The 24,682-nt window shown below is 47.4% G+C and overlaps 11 protein-coding genes across 11 annotated transcripts, besides 58 other annotated features; all 11 read right to left on the minus strand.

The window, feature by feature from the left end:
- Positions 1–15,531: a sequence feature (heterozygous, Esmeraldo-like haplotype).
- Positions 180–213: a microsatellite.
- Positions 302–389: a sequence feature (C-rich).
- Positions 603–652: a sequence feature (A-rich).
- Positions 948–988: a sequence feature (A-rich).
- Positions 1,011–1,066: a microsatellite.
- Positions 1,152–1,178: a microsatellite.
- Positions 1,179–1,201: a sequence feature (AT_rich).
- Positions 1,355–1,473: a sequence feature (A-rich).
- Positions 1,513–1,540: a microsatellite.
- Positions 1,736–1,782: a microsatellite.
- Positions 1,855–1,882: a microsatellite.
- Positions 1,886–1,908: a microsatellite.
- Positions 1,999–2,033: a microsatellite.
- Positions 2,117–2,163: a microsatellite.
- Positions 2,343–2,378: a microsatellite.
- Positions 2,385–2,439: a sequence feature (T-rich).
- Positions 2,607–3,629, minus strand: Tc00.1047053506795.10 (RNA-binding protein, putative; the record flags this gene model as incomplete). The annotated part of the gene is made up of 1 exon (XM_806188.1): positions 2,607–3,629. One exon carries the CDS (start codon positions 3,627–3,629, stop codon positions 2,607–2,609), a length of 1,023 nt encoding a protein of 340 aa, XP_811281.1.
- Positions 3,638–3,698: a sequence feature (A-rich).
- Positions 3,722–3,752: a microsatellite.
- Positions 3,760–3,801: a sequence feature (A-rich).
- Positions 4,014–4,044: a microsatellite.
- Positions 4,156–4,230: a sequence feature (T-rich).
- Positions 4,357–4,413: a sequence feature (A-rich).
- Positions 4,562–4,592: a microsatellite.
- Positions 4,595–4,629: a microsatellite.
- Positions 4,807–4,948: a sequence feature (T-rich).
- Positions 5,192–5,211: a microsatellite.
- Positions 5,347–7,833, minus strand: Tc00.1047053506795.20 (hypothetical protein, conserved; the record flags this gene model as incomplete). Its single annotated transcript, XM_806189.1, has 1 exon — positions 5,347–7,833. The coding sequence occupies one exon, from the start codon at positions 7,831–7,833 to the stop codon at positions 5,347–5,349; it is 2,487 nt and encodes an 828-aa protein (XP_811282.1).
- Positions 7,895–7,942: a microsatellite.
- Positions 7,951–8,011: a sequence feature (CT-rich).
- Positions 8,190–8,211: a sequence feature (AT_rich).
- Positions 8,295–8,328: a microsatellite.
- Tc00.1047053506795.29 (hypothetical protein, conserved) lies at positions 8,537–9,133 on the minus strand (the record flags this gene model as incomplete). The annotated part of the gene is made up of 1 exon (XM_806198.1): positions 8,537–9,133. The coding sequence occupies one exon, from the start codon at positions 9,131–9,133 to the stop codon at positions 8,537–8,539; it is 597 nt and encodes a 198-aa protein (XP_811291.1).
- Positions 9,159–9,185: a sequence feature (AT_rich).
- Positions 9,212–9,246: a sequence feature (A-rich).
- Positions 9,507–9,543: a microsatellite.
- Positions 9,574–9,593: a microsatellite.
- Positions 9,685–9,710: a microsatellite.
- Positions 9,803–9,842: a sequence feature (AT_rich).
- Positions 10,077–10,101: a microsatellite.
- Positions 10,155–11,690, minus strand: Tc00.1047053506795.40 (phosphatidyl serine synthase, putative; the record flags this gene model as incomplete). Its single annotated transcript, XM_806190.1, has 1 exon — positions 10,155–11,690. One exon carries the CDS (start codon positions 11,688–11,690, stop codon positions 10,155–10,157), a length of 1,536 nt encoding a protein of 511 aa, XP_811283.1.
- Positions 11,757–11,787: a sequence feature (AT_rich).
- Positions 11,874–11,908: a microsatellite.
- Positions 12,114–12,158: a microsatellite.
- On the minus strand, positions 12,233–14,008 carry Tc00.1047053506795.44 (hypothetical protein, conserved; the record flags this gene model as incomplete). The annotated part of the gene is made up of 1 exon (XM_806197.1): positions 12,233–14,008. One exon carries the CDS (start codon positions 14,006–14,008, stop codon positions 12,233–12,235), a length of 1,776 nt encoding a protein of 591 aa, XP_811290.1.
- Positions 14,198–14,221: a sequence feature (AT_rich).
- On the minus strand, positions 14,237–16,174 carry Tc00.1047053506795.50 (poly(A) polymerase, putative; the record flags this gene model as incomplete). Its single annotated transcript, XM_806191.1, has 1 exon — positions 14,237–16,174. The coding sequence occupies one exon, from the start codon at positions 16,172–16,174 to the stop codon at positions 14,237–14,239; it is 1,938 nt and encodes a 645-aa protein (XP_811284.1).
- Positions 15,532–19,933: a sequence feature (haploid, Esmeraldo-like haplotype).
- Positions 16,412–16,442: a microsatellite.
- Positions 16,622–16,670: a sequence feature (GA-rich).
- Positions 17,007–18,884, minus strand: Tc00.1047053506795.60 (hypothetical protein, conserved; the record flags this gene model as incomplete). The annotated part of the gene is made up of 1 exon (XM_806192.1): positions 17,007–18,884. The coding sequence occupies one exon, from the start codon at positions 18,882–18,884 to the stop codon at positions 17,007–17,009; it is 1,878 nt and encodes a 625-aa protein (XP_811285.1).
- Positions 18,754–18,798: a microsatellite.
- Positions 18,915–18,941: a microsatellite.
- Positions 19,275–20,012, minus strand: Tc00.1047053506795.70 (hypothetical protein, conserved; the record flags this gene model as incomplete). The annotated part of the gene is made up of 1 exon (XM_806193.1): positions 19,275–20,012. The coding sequence occupies one exon, from the start codon at positions 20,010–20,012 to the stop codon at positions 19,275–19,277; it is 738 nt and encodes a 245-aa protein (XP_811286.1).
- Positions 19,934–24,682: a sequence feature (heterozygous, Esmeraldo-like haplotype).
- Positions 19,967–19,990: a sequence feature (GC_rich).
- Positions 20,097–20,462: a mobile genetic element.
- Positions 20,217–20,264: a microsatellite.
- Positions 20,489–20,510: a sequence feature (AT_rich).
- Positions 20,516–20,546: a microsatellite.
- On the minus strand, positions 20,622–21,686 carry Tc00.1047053506795.80 (proline racemase; the record flags this gene model as incomplete). The annotated part of the gene is made up of 1 exon (XM_806194.1): positions 20,622–21,686. The coding sequence occupies one exon, from the start codon at positions 21,684–21,686 to the stop codon at positions 20,622–20,624; it is 1,065 nt and encodes a 354-aa protein (XP_811287.1).
- Positions 21,819–21,864: a sequence feature (A-rich).
- Positions 21,980–22,029: a microsatellite.
- Positions 22,154–22,176: a microsatellite.
- Positions 22,643–22,672: a sequence feature (AT_rich).
- Tc00.1047053506795.90 (hypothetical protein, conserved) lies at positions 22,668–23,819 on the minus strand (the record flags this gene model as incomplete). The annotated part of the gene is made up of 1 exon (XM_806195.1): positions 22,668–23,819. The coding sequence occupies one exon, from the start codon at positions 23,817–23,819 to the stop codon at positions 22,668–22,670; it is 1,152 nt and encodes a 383-aa protein (XP_811288.1).
- Positions 23,974–24,029: a microsatellite.
- Positions 24,199–24,682, minus strand: Tc00.1047053506795.100 (uncharacterized protein; the record flags this gene model as incomplete). The annotated part of the gene is made up of 1 exon (XM_806196.1): positions 24,199–24,682. A coding segment is annotated over one exon (484 nt), but the record flags the coding sequence as incomplete, so codon positions are not given.

The following is a 24,682-nucleotide window of genomic DNA, read 5'->3' on the forward strand; positions in this document are numbered from 1 at the left end:
GCACACAAGAGAAATAAAAAAAATTCCCCGGTGAAGAACAGTTAAAAGCAATAGAAGAAGCACGTAGGAACATAAAATCAAAAGAAAAAAAAAAAGAAAAAAGAAGATCTTTTTGACAGCAGAGCAAACGGGTGAATAAGTCGAAATGGACAAAACATGCCGCCTTCACACACACTCACAGACAGACAGACAGAGAGAGACAGAGAGAGAGAGGCTGTATGTGCATACAAAAGCAGGGATAAATAAATATTACTTCTAGGCAGGTGTAAGTTTGGGTGTCTTCTCACGTGAAAGGGTGCGTCCCCCTCCCCCCCCCCCCAATCGCTGGCAGCCGCCCTCCCCCCCCACAACCGTCCCGTCCCCTCATATTCCCTCCTCCTCCTCCTCCCATCACCGACGCATGCGACCCCGCCGGTGTGCCGACACGCGCACCCGTTGGCCCGTCACGAACTTGAGCACACGGCATCGCTGTTGCTCAGGGAAGGGAAGGGTGGAGAGGAAAGAAAGAAGGTTGCGGCCTCCCCTCCTTTTTCCCTCCTCGTCAGTTCAGCGGAGCGCTCAGCAACAACAACGACAAAAAAAAAAAAAAATGTCATCGCCGTAAAAAAAAAAAAAGAGAAAAAATGGAAAAAAAAGAAAAAAAAAGAGAAAACCAAAAATACAACGCACGAGTCATAAGCCAATACGTGAAAACCCACGGAAAAACAAACAAACAAACAAAAAGAAAGAAAGAAAAAGAGAGGTTTGTGCAGGGATTACAATTAACAACATAAAACAAATCCTCTCACGTAAAACAAATCTGCAAAATTCGTAAATATAAAATCTGTATACATGCATACATGCATAAATACGCAGTTATTTATATTTACCATGGATACTGAGTAAAGCCAAGTAGAATAATAATAATAATAAAAGGGGGGATGGGGTAATGGGAGGGGGAAGGGGGGAAGAAAAGAAGAAAAGAAAAAAAAGAAGCAAAAAAAGTAAATCACGCAATTAAATAAACCACCACAAACATACTTACACCACACACACACACATACATACACTCATACTTGCATACTTAAAATAAAGGGAAAAAAAAAAAAGAGCGGTAAATAAAGCATGCATTGAAATGCATAAATAAAGACCCTGAGAGGCTAACCCAAAATACACACAAGCACACACACACACACACATAATATATATATTATATATATATGTATACTCTCCACAGCATAGTAAACGTATAATACACCCGCCTATCCACAGCCGCATGTATGCGGGCAAAAGAGGAGTAAAAAATACCATCAATGACAAAAAAAAAGAAAAAAAAAAGGCGGTTAACATTCATAATAATAATAAAGAAGAACACAAAAGAAGAAAAAAAAAAAAAAAAGGAAACAACGACAGCAATAAGATAAAAATGCAGCCAAACAAGACAAAAAAAAAAAAAAAAGCAAACAAACACAAAAACAGAAAAGAAAAAGAAAATAGAAGTTAAATATCGATACAATCAAACAGAAAAGGAATTAATTAAATAAATAAATAAATAAATAAAAAGAAAAAAAAAATCTCAAGAATAAAAAAATTTAAAAAAAGACGCCTTGTCACGGGTAGTTGAATCGAATGCACGACATCTGCAGGTGGAAAAAAAATTGTTTCCCCTTCCGCATCCAGCTCATGCGTAAACCCCTCATTTCTTATTTGTTTGTTTTGTTTCATCCAGTAGTCAAAATGGACACGCATGCATGCATATTTATTTATTTATTTATTTATTTATTTATTTATTTATTTATTTATATGTGTGTGTGTATGTTTATGTGTGTTTTGTTTTGTTTCGTTTTTGTCGATATTTCGCCTTCTAATTTCCTCTTTTTTTTTTCTTTTTTTTTTTTTTTTTGTGTGTTGTTGTTGTTGTTGTTGTTGAATGTTCGCACACTCGTTTCTTCTAATGAAATGTCGTACCGTTCAATTTCTCCTCTTCCCTCGCCCTCCCCCAACTTTGTTTTTACTCTTTTGTTGTTGTTGTTGTTTTTGTTTTGTTTTGTTGTCATTCCTCCACCGCTTCGTAAGGTGGATGGAAGTGAATGCCTTTAATTCACCACGTTATTTATGCATGTATGCGCTGCAAGAGTGTGTATGTGTATGTATGTATGTGTGTATGTATGTGTGTATGTATGTGAGTATACAATATATAGATATATTCAACGGGTGGTTACATTGCAGACATAAGACTAATTATTCTGCCTGCATCTGCACACCAATGTATGTATCTGTGCAAAGCTGTATTACGGGGTATGAGTATACTCGACGGAGAGGCAATACCACGGTTCTTTCGTCCTGTCCGTGCACAGCTGCCCCTCTCCCCCTTTCACTCTCCCTCTCTCTCTCTCTCTTCCAACTGTTTTTTGTTGTTGTTGTTTTGCTTTTTTTTTTTTTGTTTTTTGTTTGGTTTTGATTATTTGTTGTTGATTTGTTATTTGATTTATTTATCATTTTGTTGGCTCGTTGGTTGGTTCGTTCCCAGCTCTCGATGCTCATTGGATAAATTCCTCCCTCAGTGAAGTCCGTGTAAAAATTTTGCCTCGCCCCCAGCGCACGTTGCGGTACGGAAGGTGCAGGAATCAACGAGACATTATGGGGGATTCCACAAGGATCCCATTCAGTCCCTCCAACGGCTTGCTGCCAGCAGTGATGCTCACCACATCAATAGATCCCATTGATGAGTGGAAAGACGAGTTGCATCCCTGCACCATCGGCTCCGACTGCTGAAAGATTGGAATGGAAGGTGGAAAAGAGACCGGCCGTATCAAGGTCTGGTATGAAGATTCATTTTGAATCGTAGGTGCCAACTGCGACGGTACCCCCACGATGCCACTTTCAGCATTATGGATAAGACTGATATTACTACTGCTCTTCTTCATGACCGTACTGTTTATACGTGCATGGTTTCTGTTATTACCAACAGATGCGTTAGGGAATACGATCACCGGCGGCGAAGGTGTGGCGGGTGGTGAATGCGGCGACGTGATGGAACCCTGTGGATGTACAGCCGTTGCTACCATCTGCGGTTTATTTGATGTTGGTGCCAAAACAAAATGTGATGCTGCGTAAAATTGAACGGGAACGGCATTTAAAATCGTTACGGTCGGTGGCTGCATGGCCACAGGAGTTGTGCAAACCGCCTGTGAAAGAGAAACGGGCGGCACGCCTTGAAACGGCATGGCGCCTGGCTCATTTCTGGGGTCCACGTCCGTGCAATCCACGGAATACGGGAGCGGGGCGCATAGCTGGGGTGACGGCAGGGACGGCCAGTGTTCGCCCGTCTTGTTCGCCTGCATTATGGCAGCATCGCCCGTCTCACCTTTTGGCTGCGCATTCCCCGGGCCGAACGCGGGAGACACGCGCAGATGTTTATTGTGGATTTTAAACCCATTCATCTCCTCCATGGCACGAAGCCCGGACTCCCTGTCCGCGTAGACCACAAACCCGTACCCTTTTGGGTGTCCATCCCTCTTCTTGTCACGAATAACACGGGCAGAAACGAGCGTACCAAATTTCTCAAACATTTCACGCAGAGACTCGTCGGAGACAGGCGTCGGGATGTAATTGACGATAAGATTCCTCGGGTCTCCTCCTGACGGCATCGTGCCACAAAACAACAACTACAACAAATAGCCAAACAAATAACAAAAAAAAAAAGAAAAAAAAAATAATGGAAAAGTGAAGGCAATAATAATTTTCTTTTTTTTTTTTTTTTTTTTTTTTTTATTATTTAAATAAGAGAAAAAAGAAGAGAAAAAAGAAAAGAAAAGAAAATCCCTTCGTGTTACTGTTGTCGTACCTGTTGAAACACACACACGCACACACACAATCCTTTGCTTCTTTATTGACCGCTGCTCCTTCTCCCGTTATTTGGCCCGCCTCCTCACCACACGCAGGAACCGTCCCTCTCAAAGCAAAAATAACACCGGCCCTTCTCCCAACGGATATATTTACTTGTGCGAATGTACGTACGTACGTATATAAAATATATATATATGTATATATATATGTGTGTGTGCTTATGTGTTTTTCCCTGAGAAATAAAATGTATGCCAATGACTTTTGGGGGTGGGGATGTGGATAAGTGGGGCCTCTTTTTCCCTTCGCGTTCCACGGTCACCACACGCCTTTCCTTTTCTTTCCTTTTTTTTTTTTTTTTCCTTTTCCTTTTCTTCTTCGTTTGTTTGTTTGTTTGTTTTATTTGTGTGTGTGATTTGGTTTTTGTTGCTTTGACTCTCCTTGCGCCACGAGGACGATTGCTTCGGGAAATGACTCACAAGCAGTTGCACTCGTGCGCGTCCATTCACGGAGCACCACGAAGTGTTCAGGAGAAAAGAAAAAAAAAAAAAAAAGTAGAAAAGGAGGAGGAGGAGAAGGAGAAAAAAGGCACATTAAGTCACATGTTTGCTTCACCGTAAAAATACGTCCGTCCATGCAAGAGAGAAAAGGGGAAAAGGCCGCATGTAAAGTCAAGGCAGCACCGAAATGGATGGGGGATTGGGATTGAGATTGAGATTGGGTGGTGGGAAAAATAAAAGAAAAAAATAAATAAATAAATAAATAAAACCATGACATGACATGACATGACATGACATGACATGAAAGAACATCAGGGACAACAACAACAAAAAAAGAAAGAAGAAAAGGAAGAAATGCAGCGTTTCCCCTTTTTAGCATCCATAAATGCCACACACAAAGACATAAATGTGGATTTACTGACGAAATGTAGACAACAACTAATTACATGAAATAATATGTGATAAATAACACTTTCCTCCCTTTTTTTCTTTTTCTTCCTTTTTTTTTTTTTTGTTTGTTTGTTTGTCCCCTTTACTGCCCTTCTCTTTCCTTCTTGTTCATTTTTTTTTTTTTTTTTGCTCTCTTTTTCTCTTTTTCTTTTTGTTTGTTTGTTTGTTTTTTTATTATTCCTCTTGTTGCCGTTGCAGGTTGCGTGTATTATTCACGCCGTCATTGAATACACACACAACTTAAAACGTAAAGACAGACTTTCACTTCCGTGCGTATTTATTTTCCCATTTACTTCTCTCCCATTTACACCACCAACAAATATACATGGCTGTACATATATGTATATTATATATTTTATAGCAAAAAGAAAAAGAGGTCCATGAAGGGATGAGCTCCGCTTCAAATGATTGAGGCTTTTGTTTGTTTGTTTGTTTGCCCACCATTTGTGGTCGTGTAAAAAGGCGTACAGTAAAAAAAAAAAAAAAAATGTTTTACATCCGTCACTTCCACCCACCACCACTGGCACGCGCACAGTCACTGTTTCATATTATGCGCACTTGGCTCACGTGACTAGCCGCCGTCTGAAACGGCGTGCATACCGTCAGAGGCGGCGGAGGGTCCTTGCTGGATGCGAGCGGCGATGGGGTCGCCCGGGTGATTTTGCGGCAGTCGGTTTACAAACGGTTGCAGTCGATTGCCCATCACACGCGGCCGCATCGTCTCTACTGGGCGATTGCAGCCCAGGCAACGGAAGCCCCTGAACCCCGCGAGTGCATCGGGTGCCCCACCCGCAATGTGATCCTCGCTGACAAGCCGACGGAGGTTATCCATATCGTGCTTCGTCGCCTTGCCTTCCAGCATGTCACGCAGTACATTGAGGGATTTGTCAAGCGTGTCAATGAGACCAGCGTTGGTGGCGTTGAGGACGTGCTCCACCTCTCGCATCAATCGTTCCAAGGCGTTTTCAACATAGTCCCGTTCAGCCTTGTTCGCCACAAGCATGGCATCCGCCTTGCGGTGATCGATCTGCTCAATGTATTCCCGCAACGCATCCAATTCATTCGTGGTGCCGTCACGCACCATGTTAAAATTCTGCACGTGTTCTGCCATCTGCTCTTTTAATGCCTGCATCAACTCCCCTTGCGCGGCAGAAGCCGACTGAGCGGCATCTTCATCCCCCCGCCTACCCGCTCCAAGCTCCAGCAACTGTCGCAAGTTCTTCAATTCGTCAGCAAGTCGCTGAAACGCCGCCCGATCGGCCTTCTGCTCGTTAAGATCCATCACATTCGTCTCCGTATGGAGCATGCGACGCTGCATGTCCTGCAGACAACGCTGCAAATCATCAAGCACTGCAGCGGAAGAATCACTGGTATCCTTAACACTCGGCGGGGCTTGCATGGGAGCGGCATCGGCCCCCTCGCTCTTCGGCGCCACAGTTGAAGGACGTCGATCACCCTTGTCCTCCTTCTTTTCATCTAGTAGTAGACATGTCTTCTCCAGTGCCTCCGTGTCTCTTATTAACTTATCCACGGCCCTTCGTAATTCTTCCAGATCAGTATCGTAATTACGCAAGCCAAGCCGCTGTAGATCCGCCAATTGTTTTTCAATTGTGTTCACGGCTGCGCCCAAAACGCCCAGCTGAGACGGAGTTGCTCCAGTTTCAGCGCCAGAAGACATTGCCGCGTTCATAAGACCGTCCATTTTGTTACCCATGCGCTCCTGGGCTTTTTCCAGGGCGTCCATGCGCTCCTTCAATCCTTTCATGCCATCCATAATTGACAAAATGCGAGGAGCCTCAAAAGCCGGTTTCGCATCAGGCACCGGTGCGGCATGCACATCCAATGAACTAACAATTCCTTGCAAGCGACTAACATCATCTTCCAGAGCCTTCACACGACGACGTAAATCCGCACGTTCCTTTGTCGCATTTGGATCTGTCACATCTGGCTTCTCCACGCCCTCTTCGCCCATGTTGACCGTTCGCATAAAATCGACATCAGCATGAAGGTCCTTCATCTCGTTCAGCATCTCTGCCACGACCCGGTTGAGGTGTTCAATGTCTTTGCCGTCTTGCTTCAATCGGTCATAGATCGAGGAGAGCTTGCCAGAACGTGACGACGGTTCTCTTGAATGCGCTAGAGAACTGGTGGTAGGAGAAACGTCCTTCAGCGCACCGGGTGGAATCAGCCCTGACCCTTCCGCAGGAAACGGTGAGTCCGTCCGAAAGGGCATTGACCGGTCCCTTCCATCTCCTAAAAAAGAAGGAACCTCCAAATCACCACCCGCCCGTTTTTCCTTACTTGAATCGGGATGTTTTCCTTCCTCTCGCTCTTGTGACCGCATCCCCTCTTCGGGCACCTGAAGCACATACTTTTCTTCCTTCCTGCCACGAAGTGGCGGCTCCACCGACTCACCAGGGGAGTCACCTTCCTCTGGCAAAGGCATCACCGGCTGCTCCTCGTCCTTCACCTCGAGCTGTTCCCTCGCACGGCCCAAGATAACATCCCCCACTGGCGTCCCAGTCTCCTCCGACACATCACCAATTTGCGTGATGGATGCCAGTGACCTTCGCGGCTTTACATCCATCACGCCAGTGAAACTATCCTTTCGTTTGCGGGCGTGGTATAATTCCTCAATTGTGTGGCGACGACCAGGACGATGAAACTCTCCAATGTGACGCTTGATTTGATCTATCTCTTCCCACAGTTGGCTTGTATCCACAGGCGGAACGTCCCCTTCCTTGCTCACGTCTTCAGTAGCCTGCTTCTCAAGATCCATCTGCTTACGCAGTTCTTCCTGTTGCTTACGCAGTTCTTCCTGTTGCTGAAGCAGTTCTTGCAGCTGTGCCTCTCGCTCCGCGTCCCGCTGTTGCAGGTTTTTTAAGGCGTCCCTGAGCTCACTGATCTCGTCATCCTGTCGCTCGTTGTCTGACTCCACATTCTTGGTGCGCTGGAGAATTCTCTGAAAGAGCAGCTGAAGGGGCTCAAAAGACATTGAGAAGCTGATGAGCTTCGAGAGGTCCAACTCAGTTGTAACATCCGCCACCTCAAAAGACATCTCCGCCCCTTTCGTCTAACAAAAACCACCAACAAATTTGACTCTCCTTCTGTTCCTTGTGTTTTTTTTTTTTTTGTTTTTTTTTTTTGTTTTTTTGTTGTTGTTTTTTCCCCGCCCCTCTCTCTTTTTCTGCCTTCCTTCCCCCTTCTTCCTCCTCCGCCTCCTGCTGCTTCTTCTTATTTGCCTGTTTGTTTACTTTATAAAAGATGGAGGAATTGTGCTGCTGTTGTGTGATGTCTCTTTGAGATGAATACTTGTTTTTCTCGTCACGCCGTCGCAAAGTGCGTGGTGCTTTTCTTTCTTCGTCGGCTCACATAAATTACATGTGGACCCGCAAGAGAAATGCAAAGAAAAAGATTTTTAAAAAATAAAAAAAAAGAAAGAGAGGTGGGAAAAGGGGTTTTGGTCATTTGTGTGCATCAGCGATAAAAACACACGAGAGAACAGTGTCCGAAAAATTTAAAAAAAAGAAAAAAAAAAAAAGAAAAGAAAAAACCGGTGGCAAAGGCAATAAAGGAGATGCCGCGCAAATGGGCAAAGGAGATGAGACCCAACAACTCTCATGTCGGCTATGAATGTGCGTAGGGGCACATGTGCACACATACACACACATATATATATATAAAGAGAGGAAAAGAGAGGCTCTGTCTCTCTGTCTCTCTCCTTCCTCAAAGAAGCGGCACTCTAAAATCATTTACGGTTCTCAAGCCCACGGAATGCGTACGGGGAGCAGTCGCCTCACGTCCTCCTTTTCCGCTAGTAATGTTTGCTCCACAAACCGCCTCAGTGCCGGCATCACCCCCGCGTTTTCAATTTTGAGTTCCTCGCATGTTTCCAGCCACAAAAAATTTGCCGCGTTGTGCTTGCCTTTGCTGGGGGTGTCGTCAACGAGAATTGTGTTCTGTGGGGTCGCGATGTCCGGGAAGCGACGGAACACCTCCCGCACGTCCTTCACGGTCGCGTGCTTGTCGTCACGCGTGGCGGGATTCGTGCGGCGGAACTCATCCGACGTCGTGTGCTCGCGAGACCACACAAACGCAAACCGCACCTTCGGCGCTGCGCTCTGCACATGGAAGACCGCCTCCATCACCGGCGCCGTGTTTCGGGCGGTCGTTGAGCTCCAGACGGCAAGTGTGCAGTGCTCCTGCAGCGCCTGCAGCGTCTCAAGCGCCCCTGGCCGCAGCCACACACGACTCATACCGACAGTCATGGCGCCATCAGGCATGCCAAGCGGCACACGACTGGCGTGGATGCGCTCCACGAGGGTGCCACGCAGGCCAAAAATAAGCAACGGCCTCATCCCGCTAGCAGCCGCGGAGAATAACTTTAAAAAAATAATATAATATAATATAGCCACCCACCTGTCGGTCCCTCTTTTAAACAAAAAGAAAAAAAAAAAAAAGGAAATGAAAATTTCCGTGGGGATTCAGGTCACAATATTGTCCCAGAAGCCCGCACTTCAGACACCGTCACGCTGCAAAGCCCAAAAAAAAAAAAAAGCAGCGGCAAAACCATTCGTCCAAGAGGCACACAAACTGTAAAAAAGTCAGACAGACAGACGGGGAGTGTGTGACGTGTGCGACAGGCAATGAAAATTACATGCGAACAACCAACAAGAAGACCAGTAGGGGAGAAAAAAAAAAGAAAAAAAAAAACATAATCATCATCTTCAGAATAATAATAATAATAGTAATCATAACAATAATAGTAGATATCAACATGCATCAAAGGCTACCACCGAAAAATAAAAATAAAAATAAGTCATATTGTCGCTCCAGTCAATCCCCTATTCCAGTCAAAAGGTTCCATCTCGTCTTCATCCGTGTCACCCCCCACGTTGATTTAAACGTGTGTTGTTGTTTTTGTTGTTGTTGTTGGTTTTTTCTTCGTGGCTCCCCCAGCCCACACACACACAGACAGGCATATTCATCCACAGCGGTAGGTCCCCTAATTACAGGTGCGCAGGCGCAATTAAATAAAATGAAATTTGAAAAAAAAAAAAAAAAAAAGACTCACCAAAGAGGCGTCCATCCCATTCCTCCAGTGAATGCGCATCAAATGAAAAAAAAAAAAAAAATACAGACAATTCACAGTGTTTTTGTAGGCATCATTGCTGCTCCAGTGAAACCCCCGCACGCCCCCCAAAAAAAGAAAAAAGAAACGTCACCGGTGTCTTTATTTCTGGTAGCACGTGTCGCCGGTAATTAACATCCGGTGTCCCTTCCCCCCTCCTCTGCCCCTCCTTTTTTTTTTTTTTTTTTTTTTTTTATTCGTTGGTGGTGTTGGTAGTGGTGTTGTTGTCATCCTCTCTCTTTATTGCTCTATTCCCGCCAAAACAACACCCGATGTTCGTATGGTGCCATGAATCGTTCAAAGCGTTTTCTTCCAAGCTGCAGGTCCGGCATCCCCATCATGACCACCGCCACAACGCAGCCACAGCCGGCGTAAAAGAAAAGATTTGATAAAGCATACCACACCCCACGCCGCTCCTGCCGCTGTCGAAGGGAAACCACACAAAAAAACAATACAAACCATACAAAAAAAAGAAAGAGGGCACACATCCAAGGGACCGCTATATAAACCGGCATGGGCTCTTGAAAGTAGCCTCCCTCCATCGACAACTTGGCAATCCAAATCGTCTCCAGAAGAAGTGCCGATATCGCCACCCACGCCGTTGTGCCCAGCCTTGTCATCTTTGAATTATTCGAGTTAATGTACGTGTAAATTTCGCGTATGGCCGGCATGGCAATAAGACCCCAAAGCGCAAGACGCAAAATGACAAGGTGGTAGTTTGGACGCATTTGCAAAATATGTTTTATTGTAAAACAGTTTGCCTCCGCCAAAGATATTAATAACAACAACGTGAGAAACTGCATGAACCGCTTTGGGTCATGAAACACATTCCATTCATAGGATTCAAAGCTGCGTGGGCCAAGCTGACCAAGAATACGTCGCGTTTTCCCCTTGTATCCTTTAATGTTCCGTAAAGCAACCCAGTGATACTTCTTTGCCCGGAGCCTCCGCAAAGCAAACATCCCAAGTAACGTCCCACCGCCATTGCACAGGAGCACATCTAACAACAGATGGTCCCACCAACACTCCTTAAAGTTTGGAAGGGCATGCTGGAGTGTAATCTCAATGATCTCAAATGTAATGGATACACATGTGGCAAAGCGCCAATCCCGTAAAATAAGTGTTTTTACAAAGTAACCAATAAAATGAGCAAGAATAAAAATATCACAGGCAGTTCGAATAAATAAATATGGATCACTTGAAGTGAAAATACGACAGTCCTCCGCATATTGACGCTCAGGTAATGCCTCAAGCAACGCAGGGTCGTAAAGACCCATAATGGCACGTACCGTCTCTAAATTCTGAAACAACAAAAATGACAACAGTGCAACATATAGCACACCGCTGGCCAATACAGCACGCCACACAAATGGATGTGGTCGCACTAGCAACGAGTCCGGCAAATGAATAACCCCAAAAACAATAAAAGAAAATGCTGAAGCTGCCAATCCAAGTTTCACATTAGCCACCACACCCATTTGGGGAAGGTAGTAATAACGTATCATAAGAAGAACAAATACTATGAAAATAAAAAGAGCCGTAAGTGTACGCGGCATGTAGACAAGATCGGTAAAGTCCTTTTCCCTAACGTAAGGACGTGGTGAACGAGGCTCTATTCCCTCCCTCTCCTTCTTTTCTTTCCGCTCAGAGCCTTTCCTCTGAATCCCATCCCCTGCATCACTATTACCCTCATGCATGTTAGCATTCCTCGAAGAATTGCTCCTGCGGTTCGGTTTGGAAGGAGACACCTTCTTGTTGGCGTCACCGCATTGTTCTCTGTTCATCTTAAAAGGCAAGACAACAATTGCACTCAAAATAACGCCCTCTCCCTCTCTCCCTCTCCCCTTATCAATATATATATATATATCTTTTTTTTTTTTTCTTTTTAGTTATGCGTGTGTCCAAGTTTTATTCGTCGTTAAATATGTTATTGTGAGGGCGTTCCTTTTTCGTGTTCCTCTGCCTTTTTGTTGTTGTTTTTGTTGTTGTTGTTGTTGTTGTTTCCCCTTTTCCCAATTATACTGTAGGAACTGTGCAGGACAAATAAAAAGAAACATCGCAGTGGAAAAAAAAAGTCCTACAAACACACACACACACAGACAGACAGAAACAGAACCAATAAATAAAAGTTAAAGTTCACGTCATGTCTACTTTCAACGATAACGCAAAAAAAAAAAAAAAAAACCAAAACCGACCCTCAAATTTCCATACATGTATGTATGTATATATATATGTGTATATATACATATATACTTCATATCCATAATTTCCTCTACACCCTTTTTTTTTTTTGTCCTTATTCTTCTTCTTCTTCCTACGCCCGTCCCTATTTTACGCTTTTTTCCACTTTAGACACTTTTTCGGAGCCCTGAGGCTCACCTCTCCCATCGCAGTCATCGATATTCCTCCTGGTCTTCAGGGACACGCACTGCCGTTCAGTTAAGGGATTGACGCAGGTTAAAATATGTTCGAATAGCGATGTTGCCCTCAGCCCACGTACACCCCCTTGTGCTGCTGCCGCGAGATCAGCTGCGGTGCTGTGGGCAAGACATCCTCCACACGTGGCCTGCCAAACTGAAAACTTTTGTGCCAAAAATCCTGAAATAACACCCGTCAAGACATCTCCAAAACCACCGGTAGCCATGCCGTTGTTCCCCGCGTCTGATACAATACAACGCGAGGAAAGAATACCATGTTCGGTATTTAATGCATCGACAGAGATATCTACATCCTCGGCGGCGTAGATTACTGTGCCGGGCCCCTTCAGCAGTACTGTGCATCCATAAAGGTCTGCCAGTTTCTTTGCCGCCTGAAATCGATCCTTTTCCACCTCTTCAATAGTGCACTGCAACAACCGCGCGGCTTCCCCTGGGTGGGGTGTGATGACCGTTTTTTGTTTTTTGCATTCAAGTAGTCCATATCCTTTTGCCTCCCCTGATGACACCATTTTCGCAAATAAGTTTAGTGCGTCCGCGTCAAGCAGAAAAGGTTTCTCTGTAAAATATTTACGATCGTGAATAATCCGCGAGGCGATACTTTCACCCCATTCAGCCTGCCCAACGCCCGGCCCCACAGCCACACACGTCGACCATTGAATTAGATCATACAGGGAACATTCTTCGGAATCATAGGCCATCACCTCCGGACAACGGGATAGAATTGGGCCGATGTGCGCTGACCTCGTAACGACGCGAACAAGACCGACACCCGTGTTTAATGCTGCCTCAGCGGCCATAATAATCGCCCCACCAAAGTTGTGATCACCACCAACAAGAAGTAGTCTGCCGTTCGAACCCTTATTTGCACATGGGGATGGTGTTTGAGCAAATATCGTCTTTAGATGTGAACTCACAATTCGGCGACAAAAAAGCTGACTTTGACGCTTTGGTTCCAGCATCCATTCCCCAAGCTGCAGGCAGTCATAATGCAAGGTACCAGTGTAGTTTCGTGCTTGACCAGTTATAAGGCCTGGCTTCAATGCGATAAATGTGACCGTATGTTCTGCTCGTACACAAACACCCTCAACAGATCCAGTTTCGGCATTCAAACCGGATGGAATGTCAATAGACACACAAGGTACAGGAAGGGCGTTGGCCAAATCGATTAAACGCGCGTAATCAGCACGCGGTGCCCCGGTGATCCCTGTGCCCAACAGTCCGTCCACCACCAAATCAACATCTTCCGCCAGCTCCGTTTCTTTCCACTGGCCAGCATCGTGGATTTTCACGCCACCTCGCTTTAACAACGCGGCATGCGCGGCGGAAGCCTCTGGAGGAAGTGGTTTTGTTCCCTTGACAGCCAACACCGTCACACGTAGTTTGTCATCCGCGGCAAGGCGAGCAACCTCAAACCCGTCTCCACCGTTATTCCCACTCCCACACAAAATGAGCCAGTGCCTCGATGAAGGATATTCACGGCGAAAGACGTCGAATGCCGCCTTCCCGGCCCGTTGCATTAAATCATACAGCGTGATTTTGTGTTCCCGAGCGGCCTCCTCCTCTGCCTGACGAAGCCACGCCGCTGACCACACACAAGACTGCAGCTTTTCTTCATAGTACCCTGACGTTATACATCGGAAAAGTAGGTTGCTCAACCGCATCATTGCTAACACACATACAGACACAGAGAGAAAGACAGAAAGAGAGAGGAAGAGCACCGTTAACGCACCCCCTCAATATGAATTTCTTCTACCACGTTTCCCTCCCACCCACTCACCCAAAAAAAAAAAAAAAAGCAAGTGGAAAGTGTGAAGGGGAAAACGAAACTCCAAGAATCTCAAACTAAGTGAAAGATATTTTAAAATATAAATAAATATGCCCGCATCGCTCTTTCAAAACCCAAGACCCAGGGCCTCTTCTAAATCAGGTTCATCCTCGTCAACTGCTGTGTTATTCGCCGCTCCACTCTTTGTCCTCCCATGAAGTACCCCAGAAACGTTTGCCACAGATGGTGAAGAAGCTTCAGTAACCGTACTCTCTATTGCTGCGTCGGCGTCGTGCTTCAACTCGCCTTCTTCACGAGTACGCTTCTCTCCAGCTACGGTGCTGCGCGCACCATTCTCAACATGGGCCTTAGCGAGAGATGCTGCATCATCCGCATGATCCGCATCCGGTACCACCACAGTTTCCTTGAAACCGGCTGCAGACTTCACAAACGCGGGTATTTTTGATATGTCTTCGACCGTAATGACAGGAAGTCGCGTGATTCCCTCCTTGTACTGCCGTAGTTGCCTTACAATGCCGTGGAAAGCCCTAATGCTGGGAGCAAGATAAATTTTCCCTGAAGTTGCCTTCGGATCCACAGACATGCCAATAAAATAATGACAACTAAATATCTTTGGTGAAGAAGAGTCGTCCACCGCCCCGGAAGTTTGATGAGAAGACACTTCCATGGAGCCGTTGCCCCCACCGCTGCTACGAGACGTCTTTTTGAGGAGACGAGCTCGTGTCTCAACCTCCTCTGGAGCTTCATAACGCCGTGGATTGAGCCGTATTCGCACGTGCCGAATATTCTCCAATGCATATCCTCGTGACTCTGCTGTACCAGCCCAAAGAAAACGGATCCTCGACTCAACGGCATCCACGTAACCCTGATATGCCTCTGCGTCTGTACATGATACAAGCACATGCAAGTAATACTTGTGCTCACCAAAAAACTTCACAGGTTCTAGTAGTCTACTCCAAATACCATGCGGACCAAACCGTGACTTGGCCTCTTCAGCGGAAGTAACAAGGCTTGAACTGCAGATTTCATGTCCACGTGCAAACTCGGTACACAACTGTCGAAGATTTGTCAATGTCACGTTAAAGCATGCGTTGCCGTATGGAACGGCCGGTGTGAGAACAGGGAAAAGCGCCATCGCATCCGACTTGGACTCACGTGGATCCCAACCGCGACCAAGGTTTGTTTTGACTCGCATTGTTTCGGTTAAATAAATGGCTCGATTTTCCCTACCGCTTTCTTGTGGGTTTGGTGAGAACCATGAGTGATATATACGAAAAAAGCGTACTACAATGCCAGCGGCGTTCTGATTCGGGTGGCATTGACACACAAAGGCAACAAGAATAGCCCATCCAATACCGCTGGGAAACCCAAACGTGTTGCTGTAAATTCCCCGTGCTTTTCCCCACGCTTTGATAAAACGCAATGCCTGACGAAATGATGCCTTATGGGGAACAAGATCCATAATGTTATGAGCCACACGCACCGCATTACAACTTAGTACAGATTGATCATCCAGTCCCTGTAACAAATCGTCTGTGATAACTTCTGGCACACGATCTTGTCGAATTGATCCAAAGGACAAATCGATATCAATCCCGTCTGCCACCATCGCAATAAGAGGCACACGTGCGTCCCGAATGCAGTGTAATTCCGTAATACGCGGCTCATGCTGTAGACGTGGGGCGAGTGTATTGAAAAAGTGCTCACGGGTAATGCGGTTTGGCGCGATGAGGACAATGTCAATATCGCTGCCAGACGCATGGACATTGTAGCGGTAGGAACCCGTGGCGAAGATGCGCCCCTCCACCTGTGTAGCCGCCTCCGCCGGCATGCGAAATTCTGTGATCATGGTCGAGCGAATCCACGCACGCACAATGTTGTTGATGTGCTCCAGCACCGACCGCCGTCTGTTGGCCTCCTCCTCAGGCTCAATACCGGCCACGCACCAGTCAACAAGTGACACATTGTGTTCCTCCTCCTTGGGCGAGGGACCATCAGAGGAGATGACCTTCTTTGCCAAGAAGGCCTTGTCGACGGTGGACATGACAAAACCACCCACCCACACCACCTTAACGCGTGTAATAATGATGGATGCTCTTCTCTGCCGCCTTGTTGTTTTCTTTCCACCCCCCACTTCTTCTTCTTTTTATATTCTGCTATCTGCGCACCCTGAACTTCAAGGGAAAAGCAACGAGGGAAGAAGGTGAGTTGCAGAAAGCCGTTTCCCACCCACCCACCCCGCCTCTTTGACAATCTTCCTGCCGTCGACGCTCTCGCTGTTTTTTTTTGCTTGTTTGTTTGTTTGTTGGTTTTTATTTCGGTACAAATACTCACGCAGTGTGTTCTGCAAGGCGGGCGGAACCCACTGCACCCCTCACGCGTCAACGGTGCGGCAGAACAAACACACCAACAACAGCAACAACAAAAAATGGGTACGATGATATCCCTCACGTGCACCGAGCAGCAGCAAAAAGACGCAAAAAGCGATTGTGAGAAAGAGAGAGGGAGGGAGACAGAAAGACACAAGAGAAAAAAAAAAAAGTGCAGATAAACGCATACATACAACACAACACATAGTAATTTGCGCAGACATGATAAAAAAGAAAAAAAAAGATTGCATTAGAGAAGATCTTGTCTCGCTCGTGCTCTCTGGGATTGAAAGAACCCCATGCGCAAGAGAATTGCACTGTATGCCCCCCGTTCTGTGTGGATGCGTGTGTTTGTTGTCCCATACACATAAGCAAGGGAACACACGAGCAATAAAGAAAATCAAAAAGGGAACGCCGATATTTACTCCTACTCACATGCATGCAGAGCAAAGAAATGGACACAGAGAGAGAAAAAGGGATTGGAACCACACCCAAAACCCTCAACTCCTAATTGCTGTCCATCAGCACGTCAAGAGGCGAGGGATCCAGAGTGATTCGCAGCAACTCCTGCGCGATGTTGCAATTTACTGTGGCCTCCTTCTCATCACCCGCCAAAAGTGCAGTAGACGCTGCGCTGACAACGGACGATGTGGCGGTTGCCATGGCAAGGCGGTCTAAAAGAGACTGAACAAGTTGCTGAAAAAGACACTCACTGTTGTCCCACGCGCACTGCAGGGACCCACGCCCACGCACGGTGATACCGCTTGCGTCCACCTCCGTCACCTCCAACTCCTGCGTTCCTGCTGCCTCATGCAAGTCTTGTCTCGCAGGTTCTGCGGGGCAAAGGATGCCACACACAACAACAGGCTGCGGTCCAAGGGCGGGTTCTACGCCCATCATAACATCGGCCGCTTCCACAAGTGTGAATTTGCGTCGTGGATCGTAACAAAGACCGACCGCATGACAATTCGAACAAAGAAACCGCCGCAGCTCCTCAAAGCGCAGTTCACCGGATATGTCGTAAATGTGAAGCATAACGTCGGCGGCCAAACTGCCTGTGAGGTGCACCATCTTCGCATAGCGCACAAACCCCAACTTTGGCGAGATCCTCCCTCCACTTGAACCGCCATTCTCGTGCGATACTACAAAGTGCCTCACTAAAAGCGTCTTCCCAACACCCATGGAGCCAATAATGGCAATTTTTAGCGGGCTGGAAAAGAGTGTGCGAGCAGCAACGGAAAAGGAGGAGAGCCCCCTGCACCGTGCCATCTCTTGCCGACGTGCAAAGTCTAAAAACTGCGTGAAGTTGTACCGTGCATGAAGCGAAATGACACGCTTGGAAGCGTCGGACGAAGAGACGTCGCCAAATTCAATTCCAAATGCCCGAAGGGGCTCTTTCTGTCGCTGAAGAAATCGCCTGCGGAGTGAAAGTGACGAATTCTGACGCCTCGGTGGAATTCGCAGCTGCACCTCCTTCTGTCGGCGCTGGGCCATGTTGTACTGATACCAAATGACGTTGTCTCTTGATATAAAGTAAAGATCAGAGGACACAAGCGACGCCTCCAGGAGATCATGCATGCTCAGGTACGAGAGCACCTTAACAAGAAGTGACCACTGAAACATTTTTAGTTCGCCCCGGCACCTCCGCCGCACCTCACCATTTTGATCCCGACGGGGCACAACCAGCTGAATCTCGTAGTAGCATGCGGAGCAAATGCGATGCGTCGTTGTTGTTGCGGTGGGTTCTAAATGAGATGTAGAATGTTGTTGTTGCTGTACTAGTTGTGCTTGTGACGGATAAAAGCTGGAGGGATTTGGATTGCTGGATGCCCCTCCCGCAGAATTGTCGTCGGTAGCACCCAAAATGGCTGGCAGCGACGTAGCCGTCTCCTGTCCCTCCGCGCCAGACAACGCACAAGATGCAGATAAACCGCCGCGCGTACTACGAATTGTGATGACGTGCGAGCAGCAGGCCGCACAAAAGAGTCGCCCACAGAGGCGGCAGTGATGTTTTCTGTTAAAGAGAGAGAAGGAAACGTTACACTCGTGCGCCATACATGTCATCACCTGCGCGTCCGGCACCCAACAACCCTCTGGGCAAAAACGGATGTGCGAAGGGTCCAACGTCGGCTTCGCCAGTGACCACACGTTTGAGAAGCTGCTGCCATCGCCGCCACAACTAACGCTGAGGCTTCGCGTGACATTCGCCGTGAGTGATGGGCAACGCGTAAAGCAAACACCGCCACTATAAAAATTGTTGTTGTTGTTGTTGTTATTATTGTTATTGTTATTGCTATTGCTACCGTAAGGTATGATGACTTGCAGGGCGGTCAGGGATGGTGTTGACCCCATGTCCCGCGTGCCGGCAACATCGACGTGATCCATTTTCTCCCCTTCTCCTAATCCTTTTATTATTTTTTGTTTTTGTTTTGTTTTCGTTTTGTGGGGAGAAGAAAAATAAGAAGGGAGGGATGGGCGGGGAAGGTCCTCCTTAAGAACCTCCCACCTCTTCTTCTCCCTGCGCTAGATGTGCGTTCAACGAACGCAAAGCCTACGAGCGGGGTGAAGTCACGCACACACACACACCGCAGCACCGCCGGAAAAACAATAAATCCACCACCACCACCACCAGCAGCCCAAGAACAAAGTAAAAAAAAAAAAAAAAAAGAAGACGTGTGTTTGTTCCGGGAAAAACCTCTCCCACAACCCGTGCGGTGTATGCATATATGAATGTTTTATATATACCCAATGAAAGTAGAAAAACAAATACGACGCCTAAACTTCCCACCACATCATTCCACAGACGCCAAAAAAGCGAAGACGACGCTCGGATGCGCCTGTACTGTCTGTAAAAACCACACTCGCCGTTGAAAAAAAAACGCGGTCTTTAAACTCCAAACGCACAGGCAGGACGACAGTTGCAGCCTCAGCCGAGCCTTTTGCCTCATACGACTTTGATGCTCCCATGAGCTCCTGCAGCTGTTGGCTCAAAAGATGCATCGGTGGATGCTCCCGCCGTGACGCCAACTCAGCCGCCCGCTGCGCCGCGTCAATGGAACGAAACACTTCGCCGCCGTCAGACGACGAGTACGCACGTTCCCGCGCAAACAACAGACGCCTGCGCGCCAGTCGGGCTTCGTCATCCGACTCTTCGCCGCCACCACTACCACGCGCCTGCCGCCGCAAAGAACCGACCCACCCCCACCCGGAGTCGCCTCGGCGCGGCGTGCTCCCCTCCCTTGTCGTCCGCTCATCGGACTGCCCTGCCGGCAGCGGAGGGAAGAGCCGGTTGAAGGCCGCGTCGTGGTGGCGCCGCTCCGCCAGGTAGCGGAGGAAGTGCCCCTCCTGTGGGCGAGCGATAAACAGCCCGTACGCCAAAAATCCCGGGATGATGAGGCGGCGCAGCTGACGGAAGAAAAACTCCTGCCGCCGAATGCGCTGCGCCCGCTCCGAGTAGCGGTGGGGATCCCCCGCCGCCGCGCCCCCGCGCGTGCAGGCCGTCCGTCGCAGCATCTACTCAGACCCACCCCCCACCCCACTCACGCACACGACTCCCTCAACCCAACGCCAAAAACACTATCCAAGAAAAAAAAAAATAATAATCTTTTGGGCCGCTGGCCGAATCATGCAGTTTATCAATAATAAAAACCAAACAAGACAGGGAAAGGTAAGGTAAAGCAGAGGCGGTTAATTGCCTAGATGTTCTCTTCTGGTTAAATATATATATATATATATATATATATATATATATATATATGTGTATATTCTTTTGACCGCTCACATGACCTTTTGATCTCAGATATGAATTGAAATATGTTTATTACTTACGAGGTGGCGGAATTTAGGACTCCTCCAACCACAAGACCCCGCCGCGAGCGGTGGGAACCAAGGGGGTTGGGTAGGAAGATGAAAATGAAAATAAAAGCAAAAAATTGTCCGGCCGCTATCGCTTCCCTGCTCCCAACGCGGTACCGTTGAAACCCCAAAACAAAAAAAAAATTTAATAATAATGCACTAATAAAAATAAAAAATAAAAATAAAAAAAAACGATTCATTCAATACCCTTCACGTAGCAGCACCTGTTCGCACGTGTTCCCCAATAGTTTCTGTGCTCTACCAGATCTACTGCTTTAATGTGAATCCGTTCTTAAACGGATCCGTTGGGTCAAACAGCATGGTGTTGAAACCCATGATAAAAGCCTTTCCAGTAATTTCTGCCGTTACAACGAGCATCCCTTCCTCGGCATCTTTGGTCACCGGCACCTTCACCCCCGGTATTCGCTCCTCCCCAAGTACCCTGCCCTGGAAGAGTGAGCCGAGTATGCTCTCGTACACAAAAGTCTCTCCGATGCGAAGCTGGCCTTTGGCATAAAGTGTTGCCATCTTGGCGCTGGTGCCTGTCCCACATGGAGAGCGATCCGCCTGGCGATTGCCAAATATCACAACGTTCTTGTAGTTTGCCTCCGGGTTCGTTGGCGGACCGTATATCTCAACACAGTCCACAGTGTTAATATGGGGCAGCTGAGGGTGCTGAACCTTCACACTGCGATTGATTTCAGTACGCAGAAGTTCTCCTGCCTCCTGCAGCCTGGAGAGGTTTTGAACGGAGATATCAATTCCCAACTGCTCCGCGGGAACAATGGCGAAAAAATTGCCTCCAAATGCAATATCAACCCGTACTTCACCATAGGGCTTTGGCAACACAACCACCACATCCTGCTGATACAAAAATGAGGGTACATTGATAATACTCGCATTTGACACCTCACTCTCAGTACCACTCTGAAGGTGTGCCGTACCGCGCACCAACCCCGCAGGTGTGTCCAGGACAACCGGAACATTTGTTGCCTTCGCCGGCACGCTCACAATTCCCGTTTCAACTGCCGCCGTAACCGCTGCAATTGAGTTATGTCCACACATATTTAAATAGCCACCGGTATCCATGAATACGATGCCCAAGTCAGCGCCTTCTTCAATAGGGTCAAATAAAAAGGCTCCAAACATATCATCATGACCACGTGGTTCCAGCATTATGCCACGCCTCAAATAATCCATGTTTTCCTGCAGGTATGCTTTCTTCTCCGCCATATTCGAACCTGGAATGTGTGGCAAACCACTCGTCACAATCCGTGCTGCTTCACCTTCCGTATGCATGTCGATGCATGTGAATGATTTCTTAAATCGCATAATTTCCCTTTTTTGTTGTTGTTCTCTCCTGTTTGCTCGTTGATTTTTTTTCTTTTCTTTTTTCTCGCCCTTAATAATTTTATATTTTTGGTCAAACAGAAGCTTTTCCTGCCCTGTTCGAGAGATCAAGGGAAAACACACAAAAAAAAAAAAAAAATGGAAAGCGGAAAAAAAAAAATTTTGTTTGGGACAGACACTCTCACGCATATACGCATGTACATATCCACGCAGATATATATATTGTATGTAAAGAGAAAAGGGAAAAGAAACAAAAGTGTTGATGCACACGTGTACTCTCTCCTTCTCTCTCTCTCCTTCTCTCTCTCTCCTTCTCTCTCTTTCTTTGACACCATATGTCCTCGTTGCTGTTGTCGTCTGCCAAATGCTTAGGAAACGCAGTGTGGAGAGAGTGGAGTAACCGTGTAAGCACATGTATGCAGAAGTGTGCATGTAGATCTCACCCTGTTTTGTTGTTGTTGTTGTTGTTGTTTTTCTGTGTGTGTGCGCATGTGTATATTACAAAATCAAGCAAACCCCCCACAGACACATAAATACATACACACACACACAAAAAAAAAAAAAAAGGCCTGTGGTGACGAGTATCAACAAATCAGGGAGAGAAAAAATAATCATCATAAAAGCCCCAAAGAAACGGTAAAAACACATCCGGGAGGATCTTTCCCCGCCACCCAGCCTTCCCTCTATCACCCTATATATATATATATACGTCTGATTACGCTTTGCTTCTCAAACCTATCTTCTTCTTGTTGTTTTATTGTCGTTATTTTTATTTCTTCTTCATTAAATAAATATGTATATAGATATATAGATATACGTATTTAGTGACGCAAGGCGTTTGTTTTTACTCTTCGCCCCTCCAGTTTGTTTGCCTCCGTTTTGTACAGTCACCCCTGCATTACGAATCGGCCTCGGTCCTTTTCCTTATTGCTCTATTCAATTTTATTTTTTTTTTTTATTTATTTATTCCAGCAATTCAAACTCGTCGTCGTCGTCAAAATCCTGCGCGGCACTCGACTTCTGTCCGTTGCCCGCCGCCGCCCCCGCGGACGAGGTGGAATTCCGCGCGGCGCATCGTCTCACCCGGAGACATGTCCTCTTCCCTGCGTGTTTCCCCTGCGTCACCTCACGCATGATGAAGGAGACGGTGTCGCCCTGCTTGACCACTCCACCCTCGGCGTTGCTCATGTGAAAGAAGACGGACTCGCCCGTCTCATCGAGAAGAATAAACCCAAATCGACCCTCCACAATCTCCCGCACGGTGCCGTATTGACGTACATCATTCCCATCCACCTGGTCCTCCGCAGCAGCCGACAACTGCGCCGCATGCTTCCTCTCCGCGCCGCGGTCAATGATGACACGCCGCGCAGCAGTGCGATCACCAGATTCGAGACAGAAACGCACGTAGCGGCCGCGTCGCAACTCCGAGTGCCCCGCAAGGTCCAAGTCCTCAAGACCGACAGTGAAACGAGGGGCATCCTCATTTAGACGACCGCTGAGGTCCAATTCCGCAATGACACCTTTGCCTGCAAGCTGATCCCAGCTCTCAACGTAGCCAACGAGCATTATGGGTGTCACGGGCTTCTCTTTACCGCCACGAGCATCGTACAGACGAATGCGGTGAGCAAAAGTGAGCTTCTTTGACTGCTCGCCATCCACCTCCTCGTCGGTACCGTCTGTGCGTGGCGGTGTTGAGGAGGCAGAGGCAGCGGAAGAAGAAATGTTCGCCTCTGCAAGGCGCGCATTTAGATTTTTGCTTTGCTCCGGCAACCGGACATCAAACGCGACAGTCTGTCCTTCCGCCACATAAAACCCGCCGTCAAGTGATGATCGCGGAAAAAAAAAATTGGATGCCGCACTACTCCCTGGCGCGTCCGCGTCTGCTGGAGCCACGGCAGCGGCCTCGTGAGTTTTTTTTTTCTTCCCCGGAGAAGACTCCAACTCGCGAATGAAGCCATACCCACGGCGATGCATAAACGACACAACTGTGCCGATTCGTCGCTTCGCAGGCTGGGCAGTTGCATTTTCTTCTGCTTTCTTGCTGATACTTGCCTTCTGCAGCAAAGGCGTCATGGACGCAACGGCGGCAAGTCGCCATCCCGCAAGACGGAACATGAGTGGAAGCTACAAATGACGGGGCTGGAGAAAAACGACAGGTGGATGCACGCCTCAAGTCCTACTTACTCTAAACAGCGAAGCCGATATGTGTTGATTGTAAGGGGCAACACAAAACCGTTTAAAAAAAGGCCGCAAACATCAAAGAGATAATAAAAAAAAAAAAAATTTGTAGAAGAAGAAAGAGAAAAAGAAAAAAAAAAAAGAAAATTGGCAGCTGCTTTACATGACGCACCCGCATGATCTTCCTTAACGACACACAGTGCAAGCAAACAAACGCCGACAAAAACTAAGAAGAAAAAAAAAAAAAAAGGAACGTCACGGGTGCTCTCCCCCTTTTCTGGACTCCATTTATTTCCTCCCGACTTCTTCGTCCCACCTAAAAGCCAAACCGCGCGTCAATCCAAGAGGAAGTGGCATGACGCCCGACTGCTGCTGCAGTCACGGTCGCGTCATCACAGCCATCCTTGAATGCTACCTCCTCGTTGCGCGCGCAAGATAGCGGGCCCGCCTTTACTTCTTTGGCTGCCGTCGTCGCCGCATTCTCTACCGTAAGATCCGATCGCAGGTGCAGCAGATGGATCTCGCCAGTGGCGGTGCCGCACGAAAGCCACGCACCGTCGTCCGAAAACGCAAGGTTGGTGACGGCTGCGCTGCGATACGAGCCTGCATTCACCGCGCTTGTCGCGGAAGGCGTGCTCGCCCACCCCGCTGCAGATGGGACGGATCGCAAATACACCACTGCCACTGGGGAAAACGAGTTCCGCGATAAATCCCACGCAGCGACGCGGCCGTTGCTTTCCCCCGCAACAAACACCGCCGGGTGGGTCGGAGACCATCGCAAGCAGTTCACCTGCGAGGTG

Source organism: Trypanosoma cruzi, genomic scaffold (genome assembly GCF_000209065.1).
Source record: "Trypanosoma cruzi strain CL Brener 1047053516739 genomic scaffold, whole genome shotgun sequence".
Classification (NCBI taxonomy): Eukaryota; Euglenozoa; class Kinetoplastea; order Trypanosomatida; family Trypanosomatidae; genus Trypanosoma; species Trypanosoma cruzi.